General features: G+C 44.8%; 1 protein-coding gene across 4 annotated transcripts in view; it reads left to right on the forward strand.

Moving 5' to 3' along the window:
- The first annotated feature begins 7,592 nt into the window (after positions 1-7,592).
- The window catches only part of tns1a (tensin 1a), a 74,781-nt gene continuing 70,290 nt past the window's right edge, over positions 7,593-12,083 (forward strand). For 3 of the 4 annotated variants that reach the window (XM_067503051.1, XM_067503053.1, XM_067503055.1), the window contains exon 1: positions 11,864-12,019. In XM_067503051.1, coding sequence (XP_067359152.1) covers positions 11,924-12,019 — 96 coding nt within the window. In that variant the 5' untranslated portion in view covers positions 11,864-11,923. Of the gene's footprint in view, positions 7,671-11,863; positions 12,020-12,083 lie in introns of those variants that run through there. The other variant, XM_067503054.1, reaches the window with a different exon arrangement.

Below are 12,083 nucleotides of genomic sequence, written 5' to 3' on the forward strand. Positions count from 1 at the left end.
TTGAAAACCCTCAGGTCCACAAGTTCTTCCATCTGAGTGGCAGGTGAGATACAGGTAGTAGCCGCTATATTTCAATTATTGCGCTTTTGGCACTTCTTGTTGAAAGAGCTTTATCTCATCTTAAACACAATTATTTCATTACGATTTTAAATCTTGCATAGACTAAAGGTTGGCACTTGTTTAATTGCCGGAACAAGATGAATAGATGGACAATGGATGGTAATAATAATCTAAATGTGACCACGAATGTCTTGTTTGACTTGAAATACATTGCACATTTCTTCTATAGTGTAAAAATGATTTTCACTGCATAAAAATAAGTAAGTAGATAGTGGAGATGTACTAGAGAGCATTATAAGAAAAGGTAGTTCTAAAGTTTTGGCCACCCTATTTAAAATGAATGAGGTTTAGAGACGCCTCTTCTAATAAGGCATCCACTACCCACTTTAAACTAATAATACTTATTGGTGTTAATAATCGTAAACACGTATCACCTTGTGTGATGTCACCTTTCTGACAGTTTAAACTTTACAATTCAGACATGATAAGCTTGTAAAAAAGTAGAATTTATGGCAGAGCTGCTGCACTGAATTCCATTAGATTATACAGGTGTACTTAAGAAAGTGGCCGGTGAGTCAGTGAGTGTCTGTTTCAAGTGGGATTTCTCTGCTATAGCTGAATGAATCGGAGGAGTTGCTGGACGCACAATTGTGGTGCCCATTTAAAACCACAGAGAGGCAGTGTTGCAGCGTTTAAGACAAACCTGCCTGGCTGCAGGTGTTAAATTAGCCCGTGTGTTAATGCGACATCCTCCCCAACTCTCCTGAGCTCATACAGCCGGCTAGTATCATCGTCAGACTGGAGAATGCAGATAGACACATCCAGGCGTCTTTTATCTGAAGGACGAAGAATCACACATGGCAATTAACTGTGTGTTACTGATGATGATGTAATGCTGAAATGGCAATATTGACCGGTTGGCATTTTTCCCACTGAAAAAGGCACGTTGGATGGTAGGATGAAAAGCATACGATGGGGGAGTTCATTTAAATTAGACGGTCCCTTTGGAAATGTAGTGCGTAGTAAGTGTGGTGTGTTAATCTTTTTGAGCGCAGGTTTGAGAGCATTTAACTTCTGGACAAAATGTGCACCACCCACCGTGTAATTAGTACCTGCATTTTGTTAAGCTCCTATCAGTGTAGGTACATGAAATCTGTCATAATCTGAAAAGAATAGTGTGTGTGTGTGTGTGTGTGTGTGTGTGTCCTGTAGGGATCACAGTGCCAGTGCAGCTTCATTAATCTCTCAGCATCATGGGACTTGTCTGAACTCTAAAGAGGGCTATAGAGAACATGCTCGCCCTCCAGGGAGACACTCCGTTTACCCTCCACACACTCAGGTCACTCCTCATATCACACACTCTTAAGCTGTGCAATGTCAAAGCCTCCATTATAGGCCTGAAAGAGCTCAACTGCTGCCACTGAACCGCACATAATGTCCAGATTTGCGTTTGCATATTTGTGTTTGTACATGCATGAAGAAGGGACGGTGAGAGCCTGCTGAATGTGTTGTGGGAATTCTCAACTGTGCATAAATAATTATTTCACCTCAGCGATGAATAGAAAGTCACACAATACTGATTACACTGCAAAGCATGTCGTCGATGCTGCTAGTTAAAAGATGCCTACTTGCTTTTTTGGTTCTAGTTTGGGTGGTACATGTAACTGAATGCCATTAAACCATGAAACCCCTCCAATTTCCCTACAATCCCCAATGAAAAACTCCTCCAGGTGATGTCATCCGGAGGGGTTTTTCCAGTTAGAAGCAGAGAAATGTTTTAACACAAGGAAGTCAGTGGGAAATTTAAAAGCATTAATGTACATTCACACCTTAACTAAAGCCATAGAGAGCAAGTGGAAAATTGGTGAAGTCGCCCTTTAAGTCTCCTGGCACATTTGAAGTTGGTGCAGTGCAGACAGTGAGTACGATAAAGAGTCCGAGCAAACACTCGTGGACCGTGATGGTGATTAAAGGTGTCACACGTACTACAGCGTGCATGTTAATGTGGGAAATATGAATAAGCTTGGTCCTGTATTTTTTTCACCTTTTACTTTGTGTATCAATGCCTAGTCCGAACTCCGATGGCGCACAGCTTCTATCTCGGGTTTGTCAGCCCACTGTTTCTACTACTGAGCTGGCACAAAAAGAAGTGGTAGACCGCTGGTTTGTCTCTCCTCTAATGAGCTTGGGTGTAGCGTTGAAGCATCGTGTTTTGTGCCCCCGGCTCCTGGCATTAGGAAATAAAATACCAGGGCAGCCAGTTTGTCAGCGTTAATCCAGACATTAGACGGATTCTAGGAGCCAGCATGGTTCAAAGCAGGGCCAAACGCACCTCCTCTCCTGCTCACATTAAATGACCCTTTAATATGAGTAGGGGAGAGGAGGGGAAGGGGCTTAAAGAACTCCCTTCCTCGTCCCAAAGCTTACTGCAGGCCTCCTCATTAAAATAGTAGATAAAAGAGAGTGACCTTACATGCGCCTCTGTGATTGCAAAGTACATCCCTCACTGCTGTGCCGTGCCGTGCCGTGCCGTGCCGTGCCGTGCTGGGTCCGCAGTCTTTTTCACATTGGCTCTAATTAAAATCTCAAAGACATCCATACACATGTTTTCATTTGCGCAGCATTCGAAAGAAGTGCTGTCTCTCCTGAGTCAGGGCGATTTTCCTGCAAGCTGCAGACATTCGGATTTTTAGACAGTGTGTGCAGTGTGTACAAAATGCAGTCATGCTGTGCGTTCGACCCCATGGCACAGTTATTATCAATATAATATACAGTGAGGGTGAAATGCTTTTAGTATCTAATGCCCAACCACAGCAGGGCACACTGGAACAGGAAAACTCTCACTATGCTGCCCAGGACAGCATAGTGTGACCCGTCCAGTGTCCTCTGTGAGGGACATACAGCGAGTGTCTCTCTTCCTCATGTCTGACTTGTTCATACTTGAATGTTCTCAACCTACTTATTTCTTTTCCCCCCAAACATCCATTTTAAAAGTACAATATCCACATTTAGCGGTGCAGCACTCTTTAACTTCTTTCTTGTAATGTTTAGGCACCATGTTTAGTTGGGGATCTTTCTAACTGGTCATATTGATAATGATTTTTATTCCTAATGTTACTCGCTTCCTGCTTTCCACAGTGTTTCCCTCCAGAACGTGATGGCAGACACATAAGGGCCACAGTGTTCCACAGTTCTACCGCTCTGTGAAAAGAAAATGCACAAAGATCCCCTGAGACCCATGAGCTTTTCAGCAGTCCCGAAGCCAAATTGAATTGGAATTGATCAAATTTACAGTCATTTCAAGACAAATTTCCCTTTTTTCTGTTCTCCTGAGCTCAGATTGAGGAATATGAAATGCACAACAAACTAGTACTAATGCATAACCAGTGTCACAAGCTCGCTTGGTTACCGTAATGTGCACCCTTACTTGTTTCTGCAAAGCTGAGGGGAACAACGGCCGAGACCATATATTTCTTGCAATGTCCACCGGTTCAGCTGTTGTTAGTTGGTGATGTTACAGCCTTTAGGCTTTTTCTAAAAGCATTGTCCTCTGAGAAATATTCTTTGCAAACATGTCTGCAAACGGTTGGAACAGCTTGGAATGTCACAAACTCTGCTCTTTGTTTCAATTTGCTGTACCTCAGCACGGATGTGGTTAAAGCCATGCTGGATATTTACCTCTAGCCTTGATAATTATATGTTTAGGGTTTAAATCGGACCCCCAATCACTCTATTCCAGTAAATTATAACATGCAGCATTTGATGAAAAGACTTTAGGTGACCATTTTTTTTTTTTTGCAGTGCAGCATTGCCAGCCACTTACACTGCTCGGCAGCCGCAGGAACAGTTAACAGGATTAGCCATGGCTTACATAAACATTTCCCATGGCAACAGTGCACAGGCGCTAGGCAGAAGCAGGGAGAGGAGCTGTCACCGGAAAACATCATCATGGCTCCGGTCAGCTGAGTGTCAGCTGCCTTCGATGCATGTGTTACAGCCATGTGGCTCCTGTCCCGGCTTAAAGTCTCTATCTCAGCCGATGCCGTAGTCAGGTCTTGGAAAATAAATAAATAAATAAAACACCGCAGCTGAGATGCTCTTTGTATGTTCAGTACGGTCTGTGCGCCACCGCGCTTGTGTGTGTGTCAGTGTTTTGTGGCCTGCCGCTGTTGTGACAGTCTGGCAGTGATGCCTGAAATTATGTCCCGTTGGATATACTAGGCCTTTAGAATGGTTCGTTTCCCATAATTCCCTTAGGACAGACACATTGCTCACCGCCTCTTGGGCTCTGAGGGAGAGCGGAAGTCTCTACTGTATGTCTCTCGCAATTTTTTGTTAAATGTCTCGGTTAATGTGTGGTCGACATTTTCTGTCCATGAAGACGTCAGGTTTGTCCGACCCCTGAAGGGGATGCTGGAGAATTTGGCATTTTCTCGTCCTATTCTGGCCTGCATAGCTCTTTGCTAAATGTCAAGGAAAAATTGACTTTCTACTAGCAACAAGCGTCAACACAGAAAACTGTATTCAGATTGTTTGTATGAATCGTTTTTAAAAGGAATTTATGGTCATGAAATATGTGCAACTCATTTTTCCTCTAATAGTTATTCACTTCCAGTCGCTGCTGTCAATTCGTCCACCTCCCTCATCTTTCCATGCGCATCTTCCTCCGTTGCTCCGTCCTTTCCCATTTGTCCTTTTCCTTTTGCTTTCCGCCGCTCAGCTGAGATAAGAAGATTGAGAAGGAAGGTGGAAGTCATCCAGTGCCTGAGGGGAAGGAAGTGTTTTGCCTTCGCTCATTTCGTTCATCCATTTCCCGGATCTGCTGATTTTCTAAAGAAGCTTCCTGTCACTACAGTCACTGTTTGCGACATGAAGGAGCAGCATCTTTCTTTGAAATCTAACGTGTAATGTACCTTCTTGCTAACCTTTCTTGTCCCCCAATTAACTCATTAATTTATTTTAGCTCCTTTCGGCTTATCCCGTGAGTTCAGGGTCGCCACAGCGGATCATTGTCCTCCTGTAGATTTGGCACAATTTGGAGCATGGAACATGTTGGAACATGGCCGCTTTGCGGGAGAGAAGTCAGGCAAGCACAGCCCTTCCTGACGCAACCGTTCAATACATCACTTTGCTTAGAGATCTGCAAATAAAGCAAATCACCCCTTTCCTCACATGGCATTGCTGATTCTTGCTTTGTGGATAAACTGGCTTATGTTGGACTGTCACTTTGTCTTACAGTACAACACAGTCTCACCCATAAATATTCAAATCCGAGGCTGTGATTGGTGATAAATGTGTGTAATTAGACTGAGCTAGGGCCTGTAGTCTTTCCATCGATTCCTTGGCTCATTTAGGGTATTAAGCGGTCTGCAAATTTCCAAGTGCAGCAGACAGGACGAGGGACCCAAACGTCTAGTGCCACTCAGAAGAACACAGCTATCTCAGCTATGACTGATTTATTCTGACATTGTTGTTTCTGTCCTATTTATTGTTGCTACCACATCTGAATGGGGAGTGTATGATCTGAACACCGTGTTAACCTTGAGATGTCTCCGCTGGCACTGGCGTGTCTGTGGACCACGAGGGGGTCTTTAACCTACATAGGTAGCTACATTAGCGGGGCTAAACAGCCCGCCACAAACCCTCCTGGAAAACAGCCAAGTCAGCAGTGGGACATGAGCTACGAGTAGGATGTTCGGACATAAAGGGGGGAAAGCTTCCCTCAGGCTTTTTCCGGGCTTGTTCCAAACGAAAATAGCTACGGCACAGTGTCCTGCTGCTGGGTCCCAGGCACACATCCTGTGATGACCAGAAGGAACTAGATTATATAAACATCATGCGGGATTTTGTATTCGTGTCGCGATTACTTCTGTGTGTTTGTTTTTGCCAGACAAAAATGTAAAACACGAGTCAAACCGAGTCAACCTGTGCCTCATGCTCAGAGCTCATGGAGGCGAAATCTGCCTAGCGTGCATGATGTGGAGGAATGAAGTGGAGAGTCAGGGGTCGATTCTAATCTGGCCTTGGACTGCAGCTGATTGCGACGATAACAGTGCTGTTGAGTTGCGTTGTGCTGCTGTCGTCTAGCTGATACCTGATTATAGCTTATCACTGGCGTTTACACTGCTGGTTACTTTCTGCTGGTGAGGCAACATCAGCTGTCCAAACTGTAGGACAGTAAAATCGACAGGGCCGTGTGGAGTGTTTGATAATGTCAGTGAAACCACAGGTCAGTTATAGAATTGAACAGAATGATTGTAAACTTGCAAACTGTATGTGTGTGTTCATACTGTTTTTGCCAAGATTACAATATTTTATTTGATGTATAACTAGGACTGCAGCCACTCACACTGACAGCTGGTCTAAAAAGCTACAAATCTTAAACCTTGAACCAAGTCCAGGCTGCAGTTTGCACACTCGGTTAGTTTCTTGCTCGCCTGACTTCTCTCCCGCAAAGCCGCCATGTTCCAAGATCTTAACAGTTGCTGTCAAAACGACTGAAATCATGTCCAAATTATAATCAATAAAAAACACAAACAGAGTGTAGATCCCCCTTATCTGTCAATAGCATTATGATCACCCCTTCCACTGTGTCTTTGCTCCTCATGGGTTTGGAAGAAAGGTTGCGAAATGCTTTCTGTGCACTGGGGGTGGGGGGAGTGGACGTCGCTGGGTAACTGAGTTTCCCTTGGCAGCAGGCCCCAGAAGTGTCACCGCTCATAGACCTCCGCTTTAAGCGTTTCTCTGTCCCCGCACATAATTTGCCCCTGTTAATGATGAACCTGTCACCTGGAGGTTTTTTCCAAGGAGCAACTGACTCCACATATTCAGTGTTCTGTGGGAATGTAGTACGACTGAGTGTCTGTCGTCACCTTTTCGCTAAATTGTCTGCAGTTTAGGAAATAATAGTTATTCAAATAAAGATCACACAGACAGTTTGCTTAAGCACTGAATCATTCAGAGATCACTGAAGTAGGATGATCCCTGTGTCATTGAGAATTACTGATCAAAGAACCTTCACTTAATAGACTTAGTCATTGATCACAGGCCATAGAGGTCACCCCTGTCGCTGCAGTGCTTTCTCTTGGATTAGACGCGACGAAGATGAACATTTATGAAACAACGAGGTGCCATCATTGTTACGTATTTTAGTATTATGCATGACACTGGACCTGGACCACCGCATTAGGGCTGACATGCCTGCAGTGCAAGTGCAAGGGCAAAAAATTAAATGTAACACAAACATGGGATGTTTTCTGATCCAGACTAGGAAGAAGAGACTAAAAGAACAAATGATTTTAAATGCATGAGATCCAAAAAAGGAGGGAATAGAAGGGTGAGTGGTGGAGAAATGGAGGTTAAAGGAGTCTGTGTGTTAGTGAATGATGAAGATTGGGATGAGACCTAATCCGCTGTCTGCTCAGTATAGAGCACTGAATGTAAACGGGAAGCTGGTTCAAAAAGCTAAAGGCTGCACTCTTACACTGTCTCATGTTTCTCTTGCAGGTTGTGCTGAAATCCAGGTCGTCCAGCTGTCAGTCAACAACATGGCCTTCGCGTTTCCAAGATGCGCCCGTTTTAAGATCGCTGAAAGCCTGCAAACTCCGGCGGTGAGCTGCTTTTTCCTAATTAGTTTTGATTACATGCTCGGATGCGACAAAGCTTTTCTTAATGTTAAGAAAAGTGCCACTTATAGACTGTCTTGTGAAATTGTCCTCGAGCGGAGCTTCTTGTTCTGCTTTCTGTTTCTGCTTTCTGTCTGTTCGTCCAGAACGATCAGATGCACGAATGAGATATAGTGAAAAGTCTGTTGCACATTAATCAATAGGTTTTAGAGTCTTAATGCTAAGCCAGTTTAGCCAGCTGTGTGTGTGTGACGAATGAGAGTGGCATAGCTCTTCTATACTAACTCTTTGCAAAAAAAAAAGTGCTATTCCATTAAGTGCTATTCCCAAAATGCCAAACTGCTCCTTTAAATACACCGGGGAGAAGATTATCTAACCCATTTTCTACTTAGCCATGCTTATGTGGTAAAGCACTGTAGTAGCAGCAGCGGGTGTTTATCACTCCCAGAATGGAAATTACTTCACAAAACCCATTACATAGTGACACAAAAAAGGCAAACAAACATTAAATATAGAACATAAACAAACACAAAGATGTCTACCTCCAGCAGGGGATTGCATGAGACAAAAAATAAAAAAATAAAACCCTCAACACGTCTCTATAATCTCATCAAACTGCGAACAAACATGTAAAAGTTCATTGATCTATGATTAGACCTTGGAATCAACAAAGGGTCTAGTAGAAAAGTATAAGTATAAAACTGTCCTAACAAGCTTTGTTTGCATCTGATGAAAAGTTTCGTGAACCTTGCTCTGGGTAAATGAAAACAGATGGGTCTCAGGTGACGCTTGGACTTAATGAATAGGTGTGAAATGAATTATTTCATGCTAAAAAGGGGGACAGAGCTAAGATTGAGATTCACTAGAAAATGACAGATTCTGATTTCTGCTGCAGATCTGCAGATGACAAGGGCAAGTCATTAAGAATTTTTTATTTTATTCTTTTTTTGGCAGCATGCACTTTTTCATGGTGATTCCAGTCAAACGAATAAGCAGTGTGACAGGCCAGTCAATAGAAGTCAGGAGTGATTATGCAAGTTGCTTATGCCTAATGAGAAAGGTCAGCACGTTGCCAAGAGAGTGGGACACATGCCCAGTTTCACACTGAGATGTACAGTACACACTGCTGTAGAATGCTGGGCTCTACAAAAACATGTTCCTCGTGTGCGCTGCGGAAAGTAAAATGTCTTTTGTCTACAAAACACCTTTAAAGCCTATACATTTTACTGCTTTATCACTGCTGCCTCTTTCATATGTATATAGCCTCAGAGCTTCGTGCTCCACAGGACGCCATCAATAATGTTGTCGTTAGGGAAAAATACATAGTCTGTTTTGCATTTTTGGGCCCATTTGCTTTATGGTGGCCCATTTTTCTCCCTCCTGCAGACCAGTAGCCAAGCAGAGATGTGTGATGTCGCAAAGAGACTTTTTCTCCAGCCGTAGCCGCCACATCTCTCGCCAGCTTCAGTGCGTTTATCTACCGAGTTGCCTTTCGGCATCAACATGGCCCCGACACGCATCAACAATACTAACAAAGGAAGGTGTCATTATTGTTTTTCCAACTGTAGCCTCTGCGAAATGCAGGGCAGCCATGAAAAGTAATGCGTCGGCCGCAAGTGATTTTTGTTTGACGCGATCCTTTCATTGCATCCTGTTGAGGTCTTAGCGTCTTGATAGCTGTTAACTCTGTCTGTCTTCGATACTCTGGCCACATATCAACATCGTTATAATTGCTATTTGCATACAGAGGTCATAGGATATGATCAAGAGTTCCTGGACTAGTAAGCGGAATATTTACCATATTTAGCAAAGATACAGTGTGTGTCCACACTGTCCCAGTGGGTGAGAATAAGTCCACGCTTGTGTATTAGCTTAGTATTTATGGGAGAAGTTGGTTAATAGACTCAAATCAAGCCATCTGTACGCTGTAGACCGTTCAACGTGTCAACGTATGGTCACAAGCTTTGGGTGGAGGCTGAAATGGGTTTCCTCTACATGGTGGATGGGCTTAGCCCTTGAAAAACAGAGTTGGGACATCCGAAGGGGAGCTCGGAGCGCAGTCATTGCTTCTTTGCTTGACAGAGGAGCCAGCTGAGGTGGCTTGGGCATCTTCTTAGGGAGCCTCCAGTTGGAGGTTTTCCCGGCACGTCCAACGGGTAGCAGGGCGGGGTAGACCCAGATCACCCTGGAGACATTATGCATCTCCTCTGGCCTGGGAATACCTCAGCATCTTGTTGAAAGAGCTGGAAGACATTCCCAAGGACTAGGACTGGACTATCTTGCTGAACCTCCTGCCACCATGAATATTATGCCTGAAGACGTCCCAATTCTCTGTTTTCCTACTTTAAAGGAAATATTTAACACAGAGACACAGTAACATACAAAACATCTTGGCATCTGAGTCGGTGGGAAGATTTGTGGTTTTTTTTTTTGTTTTTTTTTATCGGCTGTGCATTTTCATATGACCAAACAATTTGTGTCAGCGTCCCCCAAGCACCCCCCACCTCCCTCTTGCTAAGCTGTAGCTTTAGTTGACAGAGCAGCATCCTCTTTGCACTTTATCTCCCTCGCTCATTGCCTTGATGTGTTGTGATTGCGTTGGTGTGGCGGTGGTGTGCCGGGTGGGGGTGTAGCAGAGAAAAGCGTTCTGCAGTGAAAATGTGCTCCCACTGAAGCGTGGAGAGACTGCAGCACAGCGAACGAGCCTGTGCACCACCTGCAGTCCTGTGTATATGTGTGTGTGTGTGTGTGTGTGTGTGTGTGTGAGAGAGAGAGAGAAAGAGAGAGAGAGAGAGGGAAATAATCACCCAAGACACAATGATTCAACACCATGCTCCTGTCCTCTTCTGCCTTTCCCTATTCTCGCATTTTCTTCTCCCTCCTTTTTTTCCCCCTTCAACCCAATTCTCCATGCACTACATCCATCTCACTCGGTGCCTGCCTTGTATCAGCCTTGCACCGTGACAACTGCTGCGTGTCCAATTGTGTGTGCGTATTGCGCATGCTAGTGTGTGCACGCGCTCAGTATTCTCAGGCACATTCTCTCCTCCTGTCTTGTACTTCTGTGACTCGCCGACTTCCTTTTTGTCATTGCGCCTCTCCTGATTTCTCTCATCTGTCTATCTTGAATCCTCCATTCACTACTTCGGTGCATTCTATTCCATTCTCTGCCGGTGATCACTACTTGATGCGCACTTTCCTTCATACGCACATCCCCGTCTTCTCTCAAGTGACACCGGCTTTAGTCTTGAAATATAAACACAAAATGAAGACAATCAAGCTTTTTTTTTCTTTCTCTCCCAACCTCTCTGTGCCCAGTCGTTTCTCCCTTTCTCCCCCCTTTTCACTCTTTTTGCTCCCCTCCTCCCGCGCTGGCTGAGTAAGTGCTGCAGCATCAGTGTATGTGTGAGAGAGCAGCACACAGACAGAGAGAGAGAGAGAGAGAGAGAGAGAGAGAGAGAGAGCAGTGTGTGTAATGGGAGTGTGTGAACGTAAAGCACCGGGGATCCTAATCCTGTAGGGGAGCCGTGTGACGAGAGGGGGGCTTTTCTGCCTGTGGATGTTTGTGCCAGGACAGCATTGTGTTTTTATTTTTTATTTTGTATATATATATATTTTTTGGGGGGCTTAGTTTTTTGTTTTTGCAGGCGAGCGTCCTTGTGCATGAACGTGTGTGAGAGCCAGTGAGTGCGGGCATGCCAGTGTGTGTATGTGTAACAGTATCGTCGATCAGCGGCAGCAGGCTCTTCGCATTATGCAGCCGACGGTGCTCATCACACTTTGAGGACTGACTCACCTACGCCGGACTGTGGAGACAGAAGAGGGCGAAAGAGACAGGGGAAGACGGATGGAAAGACAGGAAGACCGTTTTAGGCTCTTGATGCTCTGGGTCCCTCTAGACCATCCAAAGGTCTAGTCTCTTTGTGGGATGCCAGTAGCTTCACACTGGCCCCCCCTTGCTCCCCTATAAATTGGAATTGCAGATACACAGCCAGACCGAGCCAGAATTGCCCGAAACACCCTGAAAGGAGAATAAATCCCTAGTTGTTCTCTACCTTCAAGGAAGGTTTTAATGTATTTTTACACCACGGGCTAAAACAAGAGTCTCCTGTCTCCACTGGGTCATTTTTTGCCCCAAATCATTCTTTTTCGGGGGGTTTCAGGATCCTATCCCTGAGGCAAAGGGGGGGTGGGGGGGGAGATAAAAGAGTGGCAGACAAGACAGGACAGACGCAGGCATGGCTCGCCTCAACTGGTGCCTGACTGCCGTCATTAGCTGGGGCAAGTTCCTCTTCGCCTGCTTCTTTCCTCTGCGGGGGGCCAAACGAAACAAGGTAAGACTTTGCAGAGGTGGAGGGAGGAGGGGGGGGAATTCAATGAACTTAGAGGACCACTTCT

Source organism: Channa argus, chromosome 4, assembly GCF_033026475.1.
Source record: "Channa argus isolate prfri chromosome 4, Channa argus male v1.0, whole genome shotgun sequence".
Taxonomy (NCBI): domain Eukaryota; kingdom Metazoa; phylum Chordata; class Actinopteri; order Anabantiformes; family Channidae; genus Channa; species Channa argus.